The following is a 25,346-nucleotide window of genomic DNA, read 5'->3' as shown; positions in this document are numbered from 1 at the left end:
ATTTTCTACCTTCAGCACTGTTTAAATATATCAATGCAGCCAATTGAACCTTTTACAGGAAGAATGGAAACTAACACTTAGAAAACATAGCTAAGAATAGTTCTTACACCCTAATCCCAATGTTAATAATTCATAGTATAAATGTTTCCTCTCTCTTTTTTCAGTTCCGAAGTGGTCCAACCTTTGATGATCACTCCGTTCCTCCTTAAAATTCTTATTCAGTCACCAAATATTTCAAAAAAAATCTGTTGGCCACTTGCTGTCCCCATAAAAAGACACAGAAACTGGAGAAAATAAATGAAAAATATGTTACCCTTCAAAAATTAACAACTTGTCAGTAATGTGCAAGCCTTCTCTTAAAAGACAATAATTAGAACACATTTTATAAATTTCATGCCCTAAGACCCAAGTTATGAAATCAATAATTTAAACATGATTTATATCTTGATATTTTATTCGGTTCAATTTAAATAATAATAATTTTAAAATTTTATTCCATTCAAATCATAACATTTTATTCTAATATTATTCATGCCTCACATCATATTTAAGAGAAGTTTCTTAATGATTGACTAGTTGCAATTAATGACATAAGTTTACCTAATCCTACTAGTATTAGTGTGATTTCTGTAATACTAATCAGCCAATTAATGATGCTAAAAACATAACCTTAAATATTGCAAACTTGGTTAAAAGAAGCAGCAAGTTTTGCACAATATTGCTTGACCTTAAAATGGGTTTGGAAATCTATCAACATTGGGTTATACGGCTGGACCAACCCCCCATGGCTGACAGGTGACCTTTGAAATTAAAAAAAAAAAAAAAAAGGGTATTAGGAGGTGAACTAGCTTAGCTTCAAAATGTGTCTTAGTTTGATGGATAACTACTTTGTGTGATACACAAGACAACTCTCTCACAACTTTATTCATATATATCCTCTAATTTCCATCTCAAGTATTCTCTATGTCCACCAAACTAAGCAATAACGACTTAGCAGCAGAGGCTCCCCACACATAGTTTCTGCCTATTTATATAAGTTTGAGTTGGTCTTGTGAAAATGTACACAATTTGGGGTAGAGACAATTATTGGAGATGGCAGCTTGGAGTGTTACAATTCTTGTGCTTTTAGCTTGTTTATGGTTTCCAGCATCGGTACAGTGCATGGTTCGGCACTACAAGTTCAATGTAAGTTATATACTATTTGCTCCATACTATACAGTGACCCGTTGAATATAGTGTGCTATGTGGCCGAGTTCTTAACTAGTTCATTGACATGGAATAGGCTAGTCTTTATAGGATTTAACACATTCAAACATAAAATATGATGGTTCATTTAAAAAAAAAAATTAAGTAAACATTTTATCGTATATAATAGTTATCTTTAATTTAGATAACATCAATAAAAATCATATTGATTTTATTGTGATGGATCAAGCTTTTCATAAGTAAAGAAGTTTTAATATGATATAATTCATAAACACATTTATTTAAGATAAGCACTTATTAGGTATGATAAAAATAGAAAAAAAAAACATTTATAGAAATACTTCTTAATGCGTATTATTTCTTAATTTTTATCCTTGGTCGTTTTTTATTTTGTAACGTCTTTTATTTTATATTAATAATTTTGCGCTTCCCTTTCAAATTTTAATAAGATCAACCGAGTAATTAAAACTATCAATAATATTCTTGAAACTACATGGAATAATTAAAGCTGAAGTTCAATTCTGAGAAGAATTGGTGTTATTCATTGTTAGCAACTAAACTGGCTTTCTCACGTGCTATAGATACCTCACTCACTTTCATATGTTACGTTGCATCTTCATGCACGTTTTGCTCTTCCATTATCAAGTTTCGTTCTTTTCCTCTCCTATCATTGGCCTTAACTTGCTAATTTAAAACTTCCAAGCTCAGTTATTATAAAAAATAAAATAAAATTGTAATTTGGTAATAAAAGAAGTGGATATGTGGATGGTGTGCAGGTGGTAGTGAAAAATACAACAAGGCTGTGCTCAACCAAGCCGATTGTCACCGTCAACAGACGCTACCCTGGCCCTACTATAGTTGCTAGAGAGGATGACACCATCCTTGTCAAAGTGGTTAACCATGTCAAATACAATCTCTCCATCCACTGGTAATGTTATCATTTCTCATCATTGATCACCCCTTGGGATCTATACTTTCATTCATGGCTTCTCATTCTTGGTTCCCTGAGCGTTGCAGGCATGGGATTAGACAACTACGTACAGGTTGGGCAGACGGGCCGGCTTATATAACCCAGTGCCCGATTCAACCGGGGCAGAGCTATGTTTACAACTTCACTGTCACGGGCCAAAGAGGCACCCTTTTTTGGCACGCACATATTCTATGGCTGAGAGCCACTGTCCATGGTGCTATTGTTATCTTGCCCAAGCGTGGTGTTCCTTACCCCTTCCCTAAACCCCACAAGGAAGAGATTGTTATCTTAGGTGATTTGATGAGGCACTATAACAAGCATTAATAGTGTTCCTTTTCATCAATAAATTGCTTGAATCTTATATGTGTTTATGTATATTCATTTTTTTTGTATAGGTGAATGGTGGAAATCAGATGTTGAAGCCGTAATAAATGAAGCTTTAAAATCTGGTTTAGCCCCGAATGTCTCTGATGCTCACACCATCAATGGCCACCCTGGATCTACCCCAAGCTGCCCTTCAAAGGGTAAGAAAAAATAAAACGTCACAAAAGGATTTACAGATTAAATTAACACGTCAAGTTTGAAGCGTAAATAATATATCTCTCAATTTGCAGGGGGATATACATTGGCAGTTAAACCAGGGAAGACATACATGCTTCGTATCATCAACGCTGCACTGAATGAAGAACTGTTTTTTATGATTGCCGGCCATCAACTCACTGTCGTCGAAGTTGATGCCACATACGTGAAACCTTTTAAAACAGACACCATCGTTATATCCCCAGGGCAGACCACAAATGTCCTCGTAACAACCCATCGTCGTGCCGGAAAGTACTTGGTCGCCGCCTCGCCTTTCATGGACGCACCCATCGCAGTCGACAACCTGACCGCCACTGCTACCTTACATTACGCCGGTTCTCTTACAAGTTCCGCCACTACTCTCGTGTCACCCCCTCCTAAAAACGCTACCTCAGTGGCAGCAAACTTTACAAATGCACTTCGAAGCCTGAATTCTGAAAAATACCCCGCCAAGGTACCTTTGAAGATCGATCATTCCCTTCTCTTCACCATTGGTCTTGGCATTAACCCTTGTTCTACATGTGTCAATGGGAGCCGAGTTGTGGCTTCTGTTAACAATATTACATTTGTTATGCCGAAAACCGCTCTACTTCAAGCCCATTTCTTCAACATCAATGGGGTTTTCGCTACTAATTTCCCTGGGAGACCTCCAGTACCATTTAACTACACAAGCATACAACTAACAAACTTGGGGACCAAACAAGCAACTAAATTATACAGATTGGGCTATAATGACACAGTGCAGCTGGTCTTGCAAGATACAGGGATGATTACCCCAGAGAATCACCCTATTCATTTGCATGGTTTCAATTTCTTTGAGGTTGGAAGAGGAGTGGGAAATTTTGACCCCAAAAAGGATCCTAAAAACTTCAATCTTGTTGATCCTGTTGAGAGGAACACAATTGGAGTACCATCTGGTGGATGGACTGCTATAAGATTCAGGGCAGATAATCCAGGTAGGGAAGGTCTCATGGTTCAATTTTCTAGTAGAATTAAAGTGAAAGAAAGAAAAGAAAAAAAAAAAGTTCATAATTGTTTCTTGCTCTTGCTTTTTATTGCAGGGGTTTGGTTCATGCATTGCCATTTGGAAGTGCATACGACTTGGGGGCTTAAAATGGCATTTGTTGTGGATAATGGCAAAGGCCCAAATGAATCTCTTTTACCACCTCCCAGTGACCTCCCCAAGTGCTAGAAAAAAAATTGCTGGAAAGAAACAATGAAAAGAAAGAAACGGAAATTTTAGAGAGCGGCTGAAAGCTAATACGAAGAGTTCTTTTTTAGCAAACCAAGGAAAGGTTGCTCCAAATTGAATAAATATATATATATTTTTTGGGGGGGGGGGTAGGTTAATTTCGTTTCCATAAATTTAGCCTAGAAGTTCGACCTATTCAGTTGTGCAAGTGCTGATAATTTACAGGTTCCAATGTTTACTATATCGACAAATCCTCTGTCAAATGAAGATCAATTATTACCATTTTTTTTTGTGTGTGTGTGTGTGTTCTTTTAAGCTCCATTTGTTTAACATACATAACAATAAATGAACAGAATATATATATAAACAAAATGCTAGGGTTAACAAAATCCGGAATGGGTAAGAGGATAGGTCTCAAACCTTAAGCCCAATAACATATTGTGTTTTTCAGTTAAAATAATTCATTTTAAATAATTACTAAAATAGAATTTTTAAATTTCATAAATAAGATTAAAAACCACAAAGTATTTTTAATTGATATTTAGAAAATTCAAAAGTAATTAATAAATCATGATATTTTTAGCTCACTTGGTCATATACAAAATAATAATCTTTTAAAGTTAAACTACACTTATTGTCGGTCTAAAATAGGGTCTTGTTTTATCATTAAAATTTCAGTTTTCTTTTCACATATTATTGATGTGACACATTAGCATATTGACTGACTAAAGTTTAGGGTTTTTAGGGGCATCCTATAATTAGCATAAATTTTTTTCCCCTAAACTTTATAGAAAAATCTCTAAACTTTAGTCAAGAGTCACATTGTCAATTACTCAATGGGTTAATGTGTCATGTCAACAATCTATTAAAAAAATTTAACGACAATAACTAATTTGCACAATTTTCTTATTTAGAATGACTATATTGAGAAAAAAAATTTTGAAATGACCAAAATAAGACAGACTCTTTTTTAGAATAATATAGGTGTAGTTTACCCGTCTTTTTTTTTTTTAACTATCCATGTTTTTTTTTAAAAATAATTGCTTACCCTTTTTATTACTCAATTTTTTTCTAAAAGATATAAATATTGTTGGGGATAGGCTCTTATAAACAACGAGATAATAAAAGTAGAGAAGAACGAACACAAATATTTTACGTGGAAAACCCTCAAAAAGAAAAAACGACGAGTAAAAGAGGCTTTAGCTTTTCACTAAATGAGTAAACAAACGAGAGTACAATATAAAGAATATAAACCTAAATGTACTAGACATACATACCCAAACACCGAAAACAAAGCTCTAACACGTGAACAAAATTCTCTTCATAGTTATCACGAAAACTCTCACCAAAATTCATATGCAACTACATCTTGTCGCTCTTAAGAAAAGCCTTATTGATTGGCTTCACAAAAAATGGATACAATGATTCCTTTAGATAGGCTTATATTAGAGTTATAATCATATTAGAATATCCTTAAAATAATCAAAATTCAATTGAGAGAAGTCTTACTTGGAGTATAAAACACAACTACATTAGGTGAGATATCGTCGCGACGTCACATATCTCCTTGTCGCAACATCACATATCTCCTCATCGTGACATCACGTGTCTGTCTTTGATAAGTGCCTACAAATCTCCACATTGACTCGTATTTATCACGCCTCCTTTTTCATTCCCCGTCACGGGTCTAACTCGAATAATGCAGAATGTCAATTCAAAGTCGTATAATGCAACAAGGGCTAGAAATACTCAAACAAGAGAGAAAGCATCAACTCTCTCCACCTAATAGTAACCCTCTGCGACCATCCTTGCCTCAAACACTATGCGAACTATTTGAATCCTAAGGACCAGAAGAGGAAAAGATTCTTCTCTAAACCAAGCACATGTCTGGCATCTGATATAACTCCACCTTCATCCATATTATATGTGGAGAACAACAAATCATCACTCTTTTCTTCGGTCAAATTAGCTACATCCATAATTATCTAAAACTGTTAAAAATTAAAATTTGTGATCTTGTCGAATTTAAAGATATTCAAATTCGTTGTTGTGTCATCAAATGAGTCGATTTGCGAAAGTTGAACCAAGCTCTGATATCAATTTGTTGGGGATTGACCCATAAAAATAATAAAATAGTAAAAGTGGAAAAAAACGAACACAAATATTTTACGTGGAAAATTCTCAAAGATCGGGGAAAACCACAAGCAAATGAAGCTTCGACTTTTCACTAAATGAGTAAACAAACAAAAGTACAATATAGAGAAAATAAACCTAAATGTACATACTCAAACCCCGAAATAAAGCTCTAACTCGGGAACAAATTTCTCTCTATAATTATCATTAAAACTCTCATCAAAACTCATATGCGACTACAGCTTATCGCCATCAAGAAAAACCCTTGTTGATTGGCTTCACAAAATAGAGATACAATGATCCCTTTAAATAAGCTAAGATTAGAGTTTTAATTATACTAAAATATTCTTAGAATAATGAGAATTCGACTGGGAGAAAAAATTATGTTTAGAGTCTAAAACGTAGCTACATTAAGTGAGATATCATCGTGATGTCACATATCTCCTCATGACGACGTTACGTGTCTATTTTCAATAAGTATTTGCAAAATGTCCAATAAATACGATACACCCTACAAATATTTTTAATGTATTTTATTTCTTAAAAGAAAAAAAAAGTTACCTGCCCTTTTAAATATGTAAATAATTTTTAAAAATTTTTAAATATATTCAAACGCAACGCTTTATATTCAATCCTAACTTTACTAACTAATTTGTTCTTCGATTTGCTTTTCTCGTGTCTTTTTTTTTTTTTTTCAGTTCTTCAAAGTACAATTGGCACACAGTTCAATGAAATTTAAGGATGGCATGCGATAAAAAACTTTAATCCATTTATGATTTTTTTATTTATTGATCCAAAAATTATTAGATAAATTCCTTTTATTACATTAGTTATGGTCTCATTTAATTTTACTAATTAAAATAAATACATCATCCGTAGTCTCTTCTTATCTCATGTTAACATATAATAATCTATTTTAATAATAAAAATTTTAACAATAAAAATATGAGATTACTATTTTATCTAACATATATTAATTAATTTAATTATTTTTAAATAGAAAAAAGAAAATATATTTTAACTTGTAATATAAAAATCTTGATGATATTTTTTATGTTACTTACGACTGTATTTGTAACTGTAAATAATACTCGCAAGTCGCAACATGAATCCATTAATTTGTACGTATGAAATAAAGAAAAAAGTAATAGCAAGCTGAAAACAGACACAGGCACTTGCACTGCCATTTTGTCTGAGTTATTGACTTTTAGGAAAGAAAGAATCTTTCCTTTAATGGAAAACAATAAACTGTTGCTGCCTTCAATTATTATTATTATTATTTTCTGCCTTTCTTCCCCATAGTCTCAGCACCCCATTATTATTGCTCCCCATTCCCATGCTTCCCAAAGGGTCAATCGTCCTTTGGTTTTTTCATGTCTAAGGGCACATCTTATTATATGTTAAAAACAACTTACCAAAAGGAAATTGATTTTTGTTTGTACCTTTGGAGTAATAATTTTATTTATTTACGAAATCAATTTTTTATATATTCATTAAAGCCAAAAATTTGGTGCAACTCATTTAGAAAAGTGAAGATGAGCAGAGAAGAGAATCAACCAACTACTGTTAGATCAGAAACATTTACTTTTAGTTGAATTAAAATTCCTGCTGCTTCCAACACAATGTAAGCAGTATTTTTGTACAATTTTTAAATTTGAAAATCAGTAACGGAAGCAACTTTGGATGAAGATTTTTATAAGTCGACAAATTCACTATAATTTAGGCACAAATCATAGTGTGGAAAATGGGAATTGGGGTTTGGCGCTAGATGTTTTTAGTGTAGGTGTGGTGTCAAATTTAAACAATAATTATTTGTCAAGATTTGGATGGATTCGTCAGGCATCTAGTGTCTTATGAATTCAAACTTTTTGTTTTTTTTTTTTTATTTCGTCTTAGGGTAAAATAATGATTTCGTTTGCTCAGATTAATTAATTTTATTGGAATGCTAATCAATTTTTAATTAAAATCCTAAAAGGAAATAATAAATTTTATGAAAAGGAGACATTATATCTTGTATTTTTTTTTTTGAAAGAATTATATCTTGTATTTTATTATTGTTATTTAGGGTAGTGTTGACATTTTACAGCATCAAATATGAATTTTGAAATAGTAAATGGTTGTGTTGTTGAGAAAATCAAGGACACGTTTCCTGAGTTGATATTGGTGCCAGATTCGAGGGTACCGACGACAATAAAGGCTGATTATGGGCCCTGGCCCTACTCAAGTAACCACCTACAATCATCACCTCTTACACCTCACACCTTCTCATTTGATGTGGGACTTTAAAAACTTCAAATTAAATTACAGTGCTGGGTGAAAATATTTATCTAATAAATATAATTTACCAAAAAGTAAATAATGTTTTCGTTTAATAGAGGGTTTCGCCAAATCTGTGTAAATTTTATTAGTTTATAAAAAGAAAATAAACGCACATCATAAATGAGTTATTTTTTTATAATTTTTAATTAATTTAATTGATTATTGATTATGATATTAATTTAATCAAATACTTAAATTTAAGTTATAATTTCAAAGTTTGATTCAACATTCAAATATATATTGAAGTGATAGAAAAATTGATATGTATGATTAAAATTCACCGTATATATGTTTTAGAAAATAATTTTCCAAGTCAATATGTAAAAGTGTATTCTTAAAATTCTTTGAAAGAAACTAAATTTATTAAAAGATTCCCTGATCTTGTTTCAATATACATTTTGTTTTGATGTTTGATGTTTTATTTTTATTTTTTTGAGAGATCGAATAGAGGGTGAAAAAGTAATTTTGATTGCTTGGGCTTTAAAGACGATAGAGATAGATCAATGAGATGCATGTGGGTTTCATTCAACTCTTTATTCAACCATATTGGAGTGATGGACTTCCTTCCATAATAATAATAATAATAATAATAATAATAATAATAATAATTTCATCTGTTATTGGTAAATTTTAAAATTTATAAGCAATATTAATAAAATAACAAATTTAATGAGAATTTTTTAAATGAAGTGTCATGTTTATATATATATATATTGTTTTATTTGTCCATTTAAATGTTCTCTTTTATGGTTTTAAGTGCACGTTTCATTTTTATTTAAATTAAATCTATCAATGAGTCCGATCATAGATAAAAGTTTTTTTATTCAGAAATTAATTTTTTAAATATTCACTGTCGACGGATTTAATAGTTGTTGGTAATGTAAATTAAAAATGCTTTTTCAAAATATTGCATACTGAAAAAATTCTCTATTATTTTTCACAAAATAGAAAAACAAGAAAATTCAATTTTCTCTTGTCTCTCTCATTCTTGCTCTCTAAAAATTTAAGTGTTTTACTAAATTACATTAGTGTTATATTCTGTCTAGAAGATTAGATTTTAAACGGGACTGTCTGTGATCCCTCCAATCTTTATTAAAAATTAAATTTGGTGTGGTTTACCCGAATTTATTTTTATTTATTTCTTAACTTTTACGAGAAAAACAATCTTTTTATTCAATTACACCGATCAAGACAAAATTACTTCTAAAACAGTAATTCTTTTACAGACATAATAATTATTTTATTTATTTACATATTATTTAATTTCCTGTTAATGCTAACGATTTTGTTTGCAGATAATAAATTATAAACATAATTTATAAATGGCTGAAATGTTAGTCCAAATTCCGATTCGAATGGATTAAATTTGTGGAGACAGACAAGTAGCTCTGAACTCTCTTAATATTCTTAAACAATTCAAACCAAATATATATATATATTTTATCATTTGTCTATTCTTTTGAAAAGATAGAACTTGATGCGAATAAAGAATAATAACTTTGTTTTCGACCAAACATTGGACAAGTATTTCTTTTTCTTAATTAGAATGGACTATAAGTACCATTAATATGTAGTTACCCTGTGTGACCACATGTGAATTCATTGAATTACGTGTTGATAAAAAATTGGTCACGGAATCCAATTGCTTTTCTCTACTCTAATAAATGGAAGAGATACATAGTAAATCAATTGAAGCTGTTAAAAATTTCATATAAATTATGAAAATTTAATGTTATATATGCCATTAAGTGGCCAAGATTTATACACCAAACTAAACATAATATATTCTCTTTAAAAAAACACTGAACATATTTAGTTTTAAATTGACAACTGCAAATCAAAGTCGCACTCAAAAAGGACACTTGAAAGCCTATTTGTCTCTTAATTGGATCGAGCAAACAATCATTGAAGTTTTAATTTGTACTTAATTAATCTACAAATCCCTTTTGATTTTCTATGGGCTTTGAGTTTTAGGCCCACTTAAAAGCTTAATTTATAGTATAAAGAAAAGCGTGGAAAAAGTTGTCGGGAAAAAAATATTTGAACCGGAAATGGAAATCAAATCCATGAAATCTCCTCTTACTGTATTTATTCAAATTTTAAAAATTAGATATATTAAAATCTAATCAAGAATATATATATTTTTATTTACTTCTTCTCGTATGAATGTAATATCATAATTTTAAATTTTATTTTTAATATAATATTTAAAATTATTTATCATCTTTTAATTTTTAAATAAAAATAATATATTTTAACGTACTCAAATTTATCTCTTTTACTAATAATAATATCGATATTAACTAAATTATTACTCAATATTTTTATGTTTAATTTGGTGGTATATAAGATTTAATTATGCATCATTTATTAAATCAAATCGAGGGGTAAAATCCTACTTTGTTTTACCAATGGCCGACGGTGAGGCTGGAGTTCGACAAAACACATTAGCAGTGGAGCGGTTGGTCACATCCGAAGGGGACCGCTCTGTTTGAACTGGTTGAGGCCCTGCGGGACCGTAGGAAAGAAAAAAAGAAAAAAGAGGAAATTGGGCACATACGACTTTGTTAGCGCGTTATCCACGCGCCTCACAAGGTGACTAGTGGGGTTTTATTAATTTATTCACTCTTCAATTAATCAAAGAAATTTAAAGAATATTTGTATCCAAAAATCAATAAAAATAAAAATGTAACAGTAATGTTTATTTATTAATTAAGTAGCAGTGGCACTTTCCATTTTCTTAATAGTACATTACACGCACATGAGTAGGAGCGTAGGGGAGGTATCATTATTCCAATAACCAACATTGTTAAAAAGCGAGCAGAGGCGGTGGTTGGTTGGGTTGGCGAATGCGGCGTGCTAAGAAAATGCTTAGACAAGTTGCAGTCGATCTCATGCGGTTGCTCCTACCAGTTACGCTTTTTAAACCTCCTACGTGGATCCAGCTCATTGGTTGGAGAATGACCTAGGCTACTTACACTTGGCCTACCATTATGTCCCGATTAACCAATCATATAATCCCACGTGTTGAGATCTGATCGGGGGCCCCAGTTCTACTCCGTCCTTGAGATTGTAACCTGTACAATTATGTGGGGGTGACTGCCCAATCAAAGTGTTGTAACCGTCCAAGGGACCCACTAAATCAAGTTGCCGCATGTATTTTTTACCGTTGATCTGGACCGTTCTTTTGGCGGCTTACCCAGTTACCCCATTTCAAGCTGACGGTAGCCCCCACTATTCTTTTTCCCTCCAATAAAACATTTTTTTTCTTTACTTTGGACCTTCAATTCTTCTCTCTCTTCCAAAGATTTTAATTTTTAACAGATTCAGTCCTTGAAGCTTGGTAGCTTTGCTTTTTTGATTTTACAACTCTTTTTCCCTTTTATTTTATTTTTTCTTCTTCTCTTTTCTTTATTGTTCATTTCAAGAAGAAAGAAGAGACCTTTTCTCAGTTTTCATCATTCTTCTCTTTCAATTCAGTGTTTTCCTTTTTTACAAGTTTCCAAATTGGGTTTTCATTTCCAGCCTTTTTTGTGTATTAGCACCACCTTTGTCAACTTCCTTTTTTTTTTTTTTTCCTTAGTTGGGTTATCGAGGAAGTTCAAGTTCAGTGTTAGTTGTTTCAGTTACTCTATAAAAGAGAGGAAAATATATTATAAATATATTCTATGTTAAAATATATATAGATTTCCTATCCCAGATTCCTTCATTTTTTTTTCTGGGTATTTGCTCTTTTGCAGTTTTTTTCCCCTTCTGATGTTAGTGTTGATAATTTCACAGTTTTAGATCTTAATCGTGGACTTGTGGTGTTAGGTTTTTCTTTTTTTTTTTTTGGATGGTTCGAGTGTTTTTACTTTGATAGCTACGGAATTTTGTAGTTCTTCACTTCTTTGAAATTCTTATTTTTTTGAAAGTGGGTATTTTCTAGATTCCTCAAGGATTGCCTAGACACTGAAAAAAAGGTATTCTGATTCCTTGCAAATGCTCCCTGATTTAACGCTGATATTTTCCCTTTGATACCCTATCGCTCTGCATTTTCCCTATAGTTTTTTGCTCTGTTTTAAACTCTTATCCAGTGCTACAACTGGAATTCCATTCTTCAAGCGATCAATCATCTGAAACGATCAGTGAATTAGGAGCTTGTTTGAATAAAAAAGATTTCGTGTTTTGGTAGTTTTTTTTTTTGCTTAAATTTAATGTTATGAAGTGGGAAATGGAAATTCTCTCTCCGGCATCTTATCTCTCCAGCAGAAATTGGTTTGGTGAAGAGAGTAAGAGCACGAAATGGACATCAGCAGAGAACAAGATGTTCGAGAATGCCTTGGCGGTTTACGATAAAGATACTCCCGATCGATGGCAGAAAGTGGCTGAGATGATCCCAGGGAAGACGGTGGGAGATGTGATCAAGCAATATAGAGAATTAGAAGCTGATGTTAGCAGTATAGAAGCAGGGCTGGTTCCAATTCCTGGATATAGCACCTCCCCATTCACATTGGATTGGGTGAATAGCAATGGCTATGATGGATTAAAACAGTCATATGGAATTGGCGGAAAGAGATCCTCATCAGGCAGGCCTGCAGATCATGAGAGGAAAAAAGGGGTTCCTTGGACAGAAGAGGAGCATAAGTAAGTTTAAATCGGTGTACGTCTAAAAGTGATTTATGAACAATTATAAATACGCTAGTTCTTTTAGTGATCTATATTGTCTGTTTGCATCAGCAGTACTTTCAGCTTTTGATTTGTTTATGTTCAAGTTGTATGTCATTGACAAGAACCAATGTTCATGGAATTTTGTCAGATTGTTTTTGATGGGGCTAAAAAAGTATGGCAAAGGGGATTGGAGAAATATATCACGCAATTTCGTTGTCACTCGAACACCGACTCAGGTGGCTAGTCATGCTCAGAAGTATTTCATTAGGCAGCTTTCTGGAGGGAAGGATAAGAGAAGAGCTAGCATCCATGACATAACAACGGTCAATCTCAACGACATGAGAACTCCTTCACCGGACAATAAGGGAACTCCTTCACCCGAACAGTCTTCGGTGCTCACTCAGCAGCCAAATTCTGCTGCCATGCCCAGAACACACTTTCAATGGAATCCGCCTTGTGGTGGGGCAACAATGGCTTTCAATTCAGCACAAGGAAGTATGTTGATGTCTTCTCCTTACGGGGTTCCCTCCTATGGATTGAAAATGCAGGGGCAGAGTCTGCAAAGAAGTGCTGCTCATGAGTCCTATTTTGGACCGCAAAATTTGGTTTTCCAGATGCAATCGGCCGAGCAATATCCGCAAAACCACCTATTCTGAGTTTCACCTGACTAGATAAGCCATGCCTTCTTTCAGTTGATTATTATAGCTGTCTATGTGCTTTTTATGGTTTTATGTGAATATATTATCAACAATTCGAGTTTAGTCCATAGCATTCAAGCAGGAGGGGATAGGATTGAGTTTGGCTAGGAATTACAGACCATGAAATGTGAAACTCTGAAGGAAGATTCTTAAACAAGGATTTCCCTTGTATTAGATTCTGTAGTTGAATCTGATTGTGCTTGATCAAATTGTTATGCTATTTGGTAATAGTGGTGAGCTTATCTGGACTGCATCAACAGACGGACACGCGGAATATGTGTTAGGGATAAAGTTGTGTTAGAGTCTAGGAATATGATTTGAAGCATAAGAGAAAACTACATTACTTTTGCACTGTTACTTGGAGCGCACCATACATGCATCGGCGAGTAGGGATGGAATTGCAGGCTCACATGGAGAATGAAGCAATAGAATAAGCAACTACAACCAGAAGTCCAAAAGCTTAGACAGTTTTAGGCATGACTTAGTGGTTGTAAATATACCGAAAAAATGTATGCTTCCATATTTTCTGAAGTTCCTTAATCTGGTTGTAAACTCTTGGCAGTTCCATGTTGTAAATCTTAGTAATTTGATTGAAACCAATGAATTCCAAGTTTCCAACACAAAAGCTTCAACATTTGCTGCTATTCCTGAAATCATAGACTAAAAGTTATTATGTGTAGGTTGAAAAGTTCTGAAGCCTCCCCATGTAGGGTCTACATTTCTAGGTAGAGCCTCAACCTTTACAATGGCTGCACCCCATCACATTTCGGAACTGGTTTGGTTGGATCTCGGTTCACATAGGCTGAGTCACAAGGCATTTGAGACTATTGCAGTAAACCCATTTTCCAAATACCCCAAATGGCCTACTTGACTGTTCTTGACCTTCAAAACCTTAGTTGAGGCTGACTCTGAAACCCACTAACTTGAGCATCAAATTCTTCAATGCCCCCCTCCCCCCCTTTTTTTTTTTCCCTTCCTCGTGAGATCTTTGTTAAGAGATCCTCTTGTGAAAAAGAAGATTCTTCCTTCTAAGTATATATTATTGGTTACGCTAACAGAATATATAGCATTCAAAAGCAAGATTCAGGTTAGATTGCCCTGTTGATTTCCTTGTTTATTTATATCATTTGCACCAAAACCCTTTTAAAAGTATGTTGTTTAACTTATCTCTCTCCTTCAATCTTCCTAATAATGGTGGCAAGTTTGGAAAGCATTCATGATTTTATTGACACTAAGTGCACGTCTGAAATCAACTTAATGAATATAATAAGGTTCCACTCGTTTTTAAATCTTAATGCTCAAATTCTGAACTCTTTCATGGAGACAAAACTATTAAGCTTTTCATTGGGCACAGAAAAGAGTTTCTTTTACTTTTCCTTTTTTCCCATTAATCAATAGACCCACAAATTTGTTCTAAAATTTGTGAATGAGCCTTGAGACCTTGAGATTCTCCTTTAGTGAAATTTCATTGACCTTAAATTTCTTTCATAAAGAAAAAAGAATCTTCTCACTAATTAAGTGGTGATTTGAACTAATGATTTGTATGATTTAATAAGACAAATTAGCAATGATTATGAACTAATAAGACCAATAAAGCCCATTGAAGTAACACATTTAAGATTTCTCTCATTTTTCTCTCTCTTTAAAACATAAGTTTTGTTATGAATCACTTGTGGCGTTGAATGATTGTCATAGTTAGTGGTCAACTTTTCATCTATAAAATATACTTCATCGAAAAAGTAATAAATGCAATTATGATTTTCAATGTCCTTATGATTATTTAACTTTATATTTTTCATTTCTCTCTCTCTCTGCATATTTATGCACCACACTGATATGCAGGGATTGTTTTGGCCATATTTGTTCATTGCGGGTTTAATCATGTGCCTATTAATATGTAGGGCATCGCACCAAGTGCTTCGATTATTTGTTTGTATTTCCACTTAAATGGCAAATGGTAAAATATAAGTTGCAATTTTAGTAAATATCTGTAAAAAAAAAGTACTTGTAAAATTAGAAGATGCGTTGGTAAATGAGTGGGACAAAATTTATCTGAATTTAAAAAAAAAAATTGAACTTATTTTAAATTAAATTTTCAAAAAAAAAAAAAGAAAGAAAAAAAGAAAAGAACTCAAGTCAACTCAAGTCGGAATCCGAGGAGTTCTTAAATAAGCATAAATTCAAATCTCAATATCCAAAATCTTCTCTTATCCCTGCACAGCCTAGTAGCAGAAGGCAACCACACAAAGTTGGTGGCATATTTGTATATTCAGTCCCGTATAGGAAGCAAAGAATACTGGGAAATTATGACCAATATGGTCATATCAAATAGCTTGACAAAAAAACTAGCCAGAATAATCTTAAAAAAAGCATCTAGCCAACTTTATTCTTAATTTTTTTTTTCTTTTTTATCAGCATCTTAACAAGTTACGACCACATATATATTATGTCATAAATTTGACACTTTCGGTTATCTTAACATTATTCTGATTCTTCTCTTGTAATGCTTCTGGTTGGGAAATAAAACCAAAAAAACTGATGTTTGTAACTGAAGCTCTTATCTGCAGCTATACTGGGGAAGAGGGTATTTTCTATGTTGTTCTTCAGTAGAAAAGAACTTCACACTGATCTAACTTTGGGGTCTTTGTACAAATTACAAAGCAAGAAAAAGTATGCAATAATTAATGCAATCAAAAGGTTGCAATGCAGCATAACTGTTACAAGTGAAACAAATTAGAAAACAACAAATTTGTTTTGACGGTATCTTTAGGACAATGGAAAATGGTAAAACAAAAAGGACATATATATGCCATTCAAAACATTAGTCACCAGCATTATTTGATGTCGTTTGGGATTTTTGGTTGAGAATCTCGGGGGGGGGGGGGGAGTTGGGAGTGCATCAATTCTTGTCCTGAGATTTCTTCTTATTAGATAAGACTCAAAATACCTTCTATTTTTTTTATTATTTTTTGGATCAATTTCATCCTCAGAAATGCATCCATGCATGTTAAGAAATCAAACTTGATTTACGCCAGTGAAAACACCACAAATCACTATCAAGAAAAAGGAGAGACCGGCCCCTAGACATGATTACTGACATAATTGTGACTTGGGAACTGTGACAGATTGAAGTGCCACAACAAAGTGGTTGAGTTCATTCATGGGGCAAGCCTTTCAAGACAAAGTCCAAAATGGAAAAATCAATGATCAACTTTGCTAAGGGGCCAGGTGTCTATGCCTTGATTATTAAAAAAGAAAAGGGCATTGGCACTGCTGACATGGGCCATGAAAATCATTTACTCTGTAGGTTTCTCCTTCTTGTATGTCAATCCAAAGGCAAGGGGAAACAAAGGATCACATGAATTGTCTCCTTTGTTGATTGGCAGCTCTTCGGTTGTCCTAAACCATGTCATTGGTAATCGACCCTCAAATTCATAGTCTCCAAATACTACATCGGTGATACCCCTTGCCTCCGTTCCTGGTAACCAAGCAGCAACTAGAGCATCGATTTTCTCCAAAAGCCATGGTTCTATAACCAAGGGTCTTCCAGATATCAGGATCACCAATGTGGGGATTCTATCAGCAATTGTGCTTATTAACTCACTTCCATTTAACGGGATTACTAGCTCTGAATTGTCTCCTGCAGACTCTGCATATGGTTCTTCACCAACTCCTACAATGGCAAAAGAGAAATTCTGCCCAGACAAGGTGTTTGGCGAAGGATACTTTTCATAAATCACATCTGTTTTTTCTCCCATGACTTCCCTGAATGCGTCCAAGATTGTTGTGCCTAAAAAGAAATAAATCCAACATTCAGGTTACTTGTAACCCAAGCAATATTTGTATGTATATTTTAGACAATTTTCGATTCAATAACATGACTTTAAAGCATTATGCTAGATAACTAGTTAACAAAAATAAAAAATTGGGGGAATACCATGTGAAATATACAAGTATGCATCATTCATACCGTGGAGTTGACATGGAGAGGAACAATTTAAAGATAGCTGGTGGGGTTTAGTAGAGGGAAGAAAACATGGTCTTATATAACTGCTTACCAGTTGTAATCCTGCCACTGCTTCCTTGCCAGTAACGTGTCCAACCACCGCACTGGTATCCGAGATTGTTAGCATGAGTTCCGGCAATAAGAACCCTTTCTGCATTTTTCTCCAATGGAAGGAAAGGCTTTCCTGGATTCTTTCCATTCTTCAATAGAACTAAGGACTTGCGAACAGCTTCACGGGCCAGTTCCCTGTGCAGCTGCAGGAAATCATTGAGGTGACAATGAATCTATCAACTCAGATATAAAATTGAAAAGAATTTTATAAGCAGAGTTGCGATAGTTAATACATTGAATATCTACAGCAAAGGATAGCAACAAAATTTGCATTGCAGTAAAAGGTAAAACAAATGCAATCACTAATTACTCTAGATAACTATGATTCCTCATGACCTCCAGGTTTAGACAGAAGGAGAGGTGGTGATCTCAGGTTTGGGCCTATGTGCTCGATTATAGGATATCCTTACCCTATCACTATAAGGTTTTTGAGCACCCTCAGGGCCAGTATTTTCATAATTGCATTTTTGTACTCTTCCTCCTCATTCCCTGATCCATGATTCTAATAGATACATGTTTATGCCACATTTTTCGTCATCAAATACCCTAAATGTAAAACAAATTCTTGGAAAATTAGAAGTCCTTTGGTGAAAATATATTCTAAGCAGTTGTTGAGTGGTGAGACATTAAAAACTTCGTGCAGTCCAACAAGAGCATCTCAAGTATGACTAAGGTCAACAGATTGAATGCCTAATTCTGCAATTTAATACCTTGCAGCCAATGGTATCTAGCAAAGATCTGTCAGAGAAGGGATATTCGAAAAGACCAGCAACAAACTTCACTCTCAGTATTCTTTCAACTGCATCGTCTATCCTGGTCATCTGTATCTCCCCTGATTCTACCAGGGATATCAAGTCTTCAATAAATTGCTTATACCGATAAGGCACCATCACCTGCATATATGCTTTACTCAGTTTAGACAGAGAAAGTAAATTATGAATCCAATAAAGAAGCCTATATATCTGGAACCAAATTATATACCATGTCAATTCCAGCATTAATGGCAGTATACACACAACGACGATAGTTTGAGCCTCTTGGTTCACTAAGTCTGTCAAGTGCTTTCCAATCCGAAATCAGAAAACCCTGCAACAGTGATTTCCCAAAAGCTTGACTGGATATAAATCAAATTTCCCTATGCACGCAAATGCTACATTCACAAACACTTAAACCAAGTATTGCTCATTTAGCCTGAGGTATTACTCAATCATTTTAATTTTTAAATAAAGATTCTTCATCCATGTGGAGCAATTCGGCTACAATCTTACATAAGTGTAAGCGGATAGCCCCCTCTCTAGAACAATAAGAAAATAACTCCCATTCCATTAAAAAAGAAAGGAAAAAAGAAAAATGGTGACCATGAAGGTATTGTCTACCTTGAAACCTAGTTTGCCTTTCAAAATTTCTGTCAAGAGGAAATGATGAGCATGAAGTTTACATTCATTCCAACTAGAATAAGATGCCATAACTGTTGAAACTCCCTTATAAAGACAATCAAGGTAAGGTGCCATGTGGATGCTCTCTAACTCATCGTATGATGATATAGTATTTCCCTCATTTATACCCTTTTCTGTACCCCCATCTCCAACAAAATGCTTGGCGCATGCAATGACATTGTATCTGGAATCAAATAAGTTCCAATTAGATTCCAATGCGTAGACAATTACTAAGCCGGTATTTATTAGAAATATATATATAGTGCCTGACAGGAAGAGACCCAATGTAAAAAGGTGGTTAGAGAATCTGACAAATTCGTATGAAACTGTAAAACCTGCACGGTATATTATACAATGATGTGAAAAGGGAAAAGAGTCATTCATGTGTAAGTTGAAGAGCTTTATTGCTTATAGTTGATGGCATTGGTTGATTGGATATTTTTAGATTTTCTTTTCTCAAACATGCCTTAGACTCTAAACTTTAGCAAGATTTATAACGGAAATCGTATATTTTTGAACAAATCAAATGAACATGAATAGGCAAACCTGCCAGCTACAAAAGGATAGCCCTTCGGATGTCCCACTGGTGGCTGTCCCTGTAAACCTGTAATAATGGAAGTCATCTTTCTAACAATGTTAGTATCTTCACTAAAACTCTCGTAGCATCTTCCCCATCTAGGATCTCTGCATACCTGTCTTGATCCAATCAAACAAACTGCTCAGACAAATTGGTTTTCTAAAGTCAACTTAAAGCTTCAGATCAAAGAATGCAATGGACTCATAACTTGTAACTTGATCAGCAGTTTGACACCAATTACCAAATATGAGTTAAGACTCACAAACAAGCATTGGATTCATATGATTTTCAATTAGGACAAGATTGATTATTTCAGTGTTCAAGCATGCAACAAGACTGAAACTTCAGAAGGCATCACTCTTTGTTAGACATAACTTGGAAAATTGAAAGTAAATATGACATTACATCGTTGACAAAGGAGCTACAGCAATTTAAAGCAGGGAAAAGCTTCCCTTACCATTCATAGTTCTGGAATATGGAAAAATGAAGTTTGATTGCCATTATAAAGTAAATTATTCATATTCTATTCGATATTGAATCAGAAGTTAACCAGTGCAATCACTTCAAGAAAAGAAGATTTGACTGATTAATTTTGTATTGACTTACAGCGACACAGGGAGCAAAGTTGAAGTGAATGCCACTTGCCCTGACTTCAAGAGCTACTGCAGCCCCGATCCTTTGAGCCAAATCTGCATCTCTATTACATATTTGAAACACTAATTAGAAATTTAGGAAATATTAGTACCATATTTTTAGTATGCTCTCCAGCTTCTGCTAAGAGATAAGTCTATTTCCTTTTAGTTTAAAACTCTCCCTGTCCCCTTTAATTTCCTAAATGACTTTGGAAAAACTACATCAAGATCTTCATACCTATTGTTTTATCAGCATAATTATAGATAAAATCAGAAATGGTGATCAATATTTCAATTTTGGGGTTAAAGATGAAACGTACCCTGTGGCTCCAAGGCCAATATTGTGAGGGAATATAGTGGCACCATAGAACCGGTTGTTACCATGAACCGCATCGATCCCATAGGCAAGCGGTATTCCAAGCCTGGAATCAACTGCTGCCTGCTGAAACCTGTCAATCGTTTCGGCCCAATCGGATGCCATTGCTTTCTCTAAAGGCTCTTTCCCTGCACCGCTGACCATACTCCCTACGAGATCGTCCACCAATAATTACATTAAAAAGAAAACATAGAGTTAGAACCATATATGTTAATTGTTCATGTCAAGGATCTATATGGCAACTTCATTATGTCTGTAACTATGACAAAACGAATCAGTAATTATCTTAGTCAATATGAATTGAGATTTGAGCAGCAACAGATGTAGAGTTTGAACGTGGGGGGGGGGGGGGTCAAAGAATGTTGAAGCACGTAAACTGCATGGGTCAATGATTGTGGAGCAAAAGAAGGTGAAAAGTGTACCGATGGAGAGGTTTCTGACATCGTCAAGAGTAGCAACACAGAGCTCGATTTGGGTCATTTGACCGACCTTTTCTTGCAGGGTCATCCGAGAAACAAGGTCTTTGATTCGATCTTCTGTAGGCGCATTTGGGTTCTTGTAAACGCAACTCATCGTCTCCTCCGCTTGGTTCATCTCCGCCGCTGACTGCTTCAATGGAAGTGAAAGCAGACGGTATAAAATGTTTCATTGCTTTAGACTTGGAATTGGGACGGTTCTTCTTTTAAAAAATGGTTAAATTGTGGAAAGATGGCAACGCATTTACGCGACGGTCAATGAAAGTTCGGAGGTTTTCATGCTGTAAAGCATTAAATAATACTACCTTTTATATAAAGAAATGTAAAGCGGGAAATCGACAAATGGTGGTAGTTATAAATATTAAGGGAAAACAATTTGATCCCTGAATTTTCAGTAAATGACAATTTTGGCACCCAAACTAAGAATTTGTTAATATATTTTTGCCATTTTAAATCAAGAGTGCAAAACATACCCATCAAGTAGAAAAACAGAAAATATCATTATTTGCTCTTAATATTTCGAATTTTCTTACTGTTTATTCAATTTAAATTTCAGTAATTGATCTTGTTTGATAAATTAAAATTTTTTATTTTTATGTGTATTTTATTATTATATTCGGAGTTCGTAGCTTACCACTATATCTAATACTTATTGGTATGTTTGGTATACTTTGATAAATATAAATGCTAAATTATGATAATTTTTATTTTACATTGGTATCATTATTTTTAAACATTTTATATAAATTAAATGACTTTGAATATAAATACGGAATATTTAAATTATATTATATTATAAAATATAAAAAATTAAAATATAAAAAGTAAATATTATATATTATAAATCCAAAAATATTATTGAATAAAAGAAGATAACAAAAGGTAGAGGAGTAAACCTGATATTCTCAAAATATAAAAAAAATCTCCATGTTATTTTCAAAAATAGTTATTGAAAAATCTACTAAAAATTTAAAATTTCAGATTCAACTCAACTAATCATCATTCAGACCCTTTCAAACTACAATTTTATTGTAACCAAAATTTAATATCTATTTATTAAGATTAAAACAACTTTCACTGGTCGAAGTTTTATCTTCTTTTTTCTTTTAATTTTATGTTCACAATTTATATTTGAGATTCATGATTATATTTTTAATAATTATTTTTGTTTGTTTTATTTTTATATATATCTTTAATAATAAGTAGATAAATATTTTATAATTTCTATTATAGAAAAATTATTGACAGTATCTACCCTTGCCATGCACATTGACTGCAGCCTTTATGTAAACATCCAATCTTAATTTCATGATTAGACTAATAATTCAAACCAAAATGAATAGAAAATCAATGCAAAAATAAATAAATAAAGAAAATGTATCAAGGAAAGTTGTTGGAAACCTTGGAACAATCTCTAAGTGAAAAATAAAGCCTAAGAACTTTTCTCAAATATTCTTCCCCTTACCTTACTATAGTAGAGATAAAACTGTGTTAACTTATTATCATCAAATACACAAATGGGCGGAGACATGAAATCCAAAGAGATGTACAAAGGTGTTTTTAATGGTTTGGTTTTTCCTGATGCTCAAGCTGGACCATAGCTTTCGGTCTTTCAATGTCGCTAGATTTGAAAAAGCTTTTCCAGAACCAGTGTTTCTTCCATACTTTTTCAACCATTTCATCAAGGGGGACTCCTTTGGTCTCAGGGAGCATCGCCATTACGAAAATGGACATGACGATGAGCCAGGCGGCGAAGAAGAAGTAAATGTAGGCTCGCATGTGGCAAAGCATGCTGAGGAATGCTTGAGCTATGATGAATGTGCAAAGCATGTTGGTGGCGACCGCAAAGAAATAGCCTGAAGTTCGTGTTTCCAATGGGAAGACTTCGCTAGATATTAGCCACCCCAAAGGACCCCATGACCATGCAAATCCGTTCACATATACGCAGATTAAAAGCACCACTACTTTGGCTATGCTATTGGGTACTTTGCTTGTTTCCGTCAAGTACTTTTTAAGAATAACCCCAATTGTACACTGCAAAAAACAAGAAACTTAGATGATAATTTAGTTTTAATCGAGGGCTGTACTAAGTTTTTGTTCATAATATTTGATTACCTGAGCTACCATGCAAATCAGAGCTCCAAAAACGAGTAGTTTCTTCCTTCCAGCTTTATCTACTGTAAAGATGGCGATAACTGTTGACAATGAATTGACAGTGCCAGTTATGACGGCCGATAAAAGCGACGCGCTGGACCCGAACCCCATGGTTTGAAACAACACCGGTGCGTAAAACATGACCACGTTGATCCCTGTGAACTGCTGGAATACATGAATGATGGTGCCGCAAATCATTGGAGGAATGCTCGGCTTCTTCATCAGTTCCCTGAAAGGGTGTTTGATTTGATTGGCAACCTCTGTGGCTCGAACCATTTCTTCAAACTCTTTTTGAACATCGTCTACACCCCTGATTCTCTTTAGGGTTTTTAAACCTTTTTCTTTCTTTCCTCTTTCTATCAGACTCGTCGGAGTCTCCACAATAGCGAACGATCCAACAAGGAGGATTACGGCTGGCACGGCGGCGCCGCCCAATGAAATCCTCCAACCATAGTTTTTTATATTCGATGTGAAATAGTTAACACAATTTGCTACCAGGATGCCGACTGTGATTAGCAACTGAAAGCAAATGTTGAGTCCTCCTCTGAATTTTGGCGGTGAAATTTCGGTAATGAACAGCGGGACTGCCTGTTTCAAACATGAGAGTTCCATATGATTAATTTATGCTGTTTTCTGTGTGGGGATCGATTAAGGGAAGATCATTTCAATTACCTGGTTACCACATCCTACACCGGCACCAAGGAAAAGCCTTCCAAGAATTAACATAGGAAGGTTCATTGCAGACACGTTGAGAATAGCTCCAATGAAGAAGAAGATAGAGGCAGCTTGCATGGTTGGTTTTCGACCGTATTTCTTGCACATTAAGGAGGCGCCGCCACTGGCGACGATGGCGGCTAAGTAAAGGGACGACGTGAAGAGCTGAAGATACTCGTCGTCGAATTTGCAGTAGTTGTTTTCATGAGCGTGGTTCTTTTTAACGTAAACATTGGGGAAGAACTTCAATAGGAAATCGTCCATCCCTGTCACTCCTCCTGTATATATACGCCACAGCAGCACATTAATAGACTGAATTTCGTGACTTTAAAGTTGCTATAACTTTACTATTTAGCGTCGTTTCAAGGATTATCGTCGCTACAATTTAAAAAAAAAACGCACTGAAGTATACAATCTAGAGTAACTAAAAAGACACCTGAAATTCCAATATCGTAGCCAAACATTAAACCACCAAAGGCAGCTATGGCGGTGCAAATAAAGACTTGGAGGGTGAGCTTCGCCGGAAAGTCTTGCTCACTGCCGGAACCAGTCGCGATTACACCACCCGCCATGATTAAGAAACACTAAAAACAATACTTTTAAACTAAAGATCTCGACGAATGAGATTAATTTTTCTAAGTTATTGAGAGAGAAAGCTAAACAAAGTATTGAAAACGAAGAGCATTCTGGGATTATTTATAGATAGCTGTAAAAAAAGATTAATCCAATCAGATGATGTTAATATTAGGTTAGCCGTAACTAATATATTCAGTTTTAAATATAATTTTTTTTTCAAAGATTTTGGATTTTATCCACTTATCTAAATCTTAACAAACTATGCTAAATGTTTATTCTTGGAAACTGTTTTTACTGCTTGAAGCCTAATTTTAAGCGGCTGCTGAGTAAGTAACCACTTGATTTTATTGACTTCTTTCTCTCTTTTTTTTTTTTTTTAAAGGTGACTTCTTAATTTTAATCTTTTAACCTTGAGAATATTTAGTTTGTAAAAATTATCTCAATTGTGGCCAGCAGTGAAATTATAAATTTCATAAGATGAAATCTACCTATCTTAAAAAAGAATAGATTAACTTTTCAGTTTTCATGTAGAATTATCTTT

At 34.0% G+C, this 25,346-nt stretch overlaps 4 protein-coding genes across 5 annotated transcripts; 2 read left to right on the top strand and 2 right to left on the bottom strand.

The window, feature by feature from the left end:
• The first annotated feature begins 1,052 nt into the window (after positions 1-1,052).
• LOC108488467 (laccase-4) lies at positions 1,053-4,232 on the top strand. The gene is made up of 6 exons (XM_017792744.2): positions 1,053-1,185; positions 1,983-2,134; positions 2,224-2,468; positions 2,572-2,700; positions 2,791-3,711; positions 3,817-4,232. The coding sequence occupies exons 1-6, from the start codon at positions 1,093-1,095 to the stop codon at positions 3,945-3,947; spliced, it is 1,671 nt and encodes a 556-aa protein (XP_017648233.1). The 5' UTR covers positions 1,053-1,092; the 3' UTR covers positions 3,948-4,232.
• A 7,446-nt stretch (positions 4,233-11,678) lies between these two features.
• LOC108486922 (transcription factor DIVARICATA) lies at positions 11,679-14,372 on the top strand. Its single transcript, XM_017791086.2, has 2 exons — positions 11,679-13,025; positions 13,198-14,372. The coding sequence occupies exons 1-2, from the start codon at positions 12,601-12,603 to the stop codon at positions 13,703-13,705; spliced, it is 933 nt and encodes a 310-aa protein (XP_017646575.1). The 5' UTR covers positions 11,679-12,600; the 3' UTR covers positions 13,706-14,372.
• Positions 14,373-16,725: 2,353 nt separating this feature from the next.
• LOC108488504 (uncharacterized) lies at positions 16,726-21,640 on the bottom strand. 2 transcript variants are annotated; one of them, XM_017792780.2, is made up of 9 exons: positions 21,308-21,640; positions 20,830-21,034; positions 20,484-20,574; positions 19,847-19,992; positions 19,241-19,484; positions 18,846-18,950; positions 18,575-18,757; positions 17,806-18,007; positions 16,726-17,537 (listed from the first exon to the last, which is right to left on the bottom strand). In XM_017792780.2, the coding sequence occupies exons 1-9, from the start codon at positions 21,477-21,479 to the stop codon at positions 17,044-17,046; spliced, it is 1,842 nt and encodes a 613-aa protein (XP_017648269.1). In that variant the 5' UTR covers positions 21,480-21,640; the 3' UTR covers positions 16,726-17,043. The 2 variants fall into 2 exon arrangements, with proteins under 2 accessions (XP_017648269.1, XP_052884575.1); XM_053028615.1 differs by having other exon boundaries at positions 20,830-21,058; positions 21,350-21,640.
• Positions 21,641-22,702: 1,062 nt separating this feature from the next.
• On the bottom strand, positions 22,703-24,801 carry LOC108488102 (sugar transport protein 8-like). Its single transcript, XM_017792409.2, has 4 exons — positions 24,666-24,801; positions 24,188-24,507; positions 23,477-24,103; positions 22,703-23,395 (listed from the first exon to the last, which is right to left on the bottom strand). Exons 1-4 carry the CDS (start codon positions 24,799-24,801, stop codon positions 22,922-22,924), a joined length of 1,557 nt encoding a protein of 518 aa, XP_017647898.1. The 3' UTR covers positions 22,703-22,921.
• Positions 24,802-25,346: the final 545 nt, after the last annotated feature.

The sequence above is a fragment of the Gossypium arboreum genome, chromosome 5, assembly GCF_025698485.1.
Source record: "Gossypium arboreum isolate Shixiya-1 chromosome 5, ASM2569848v2, whole genome shotgun sequence".
Lineage (NCBI taxonomy): Eukaryota > Viridiplantae > Streptophyta > Magnoliopsida > Malvales > Malvaceae > Gossypium > Gossypium arboreum.
Note: the sequence above shows the minus strand (reverse complement) of the source record. Positions and strands in the feature narration are given on the sequence as shown.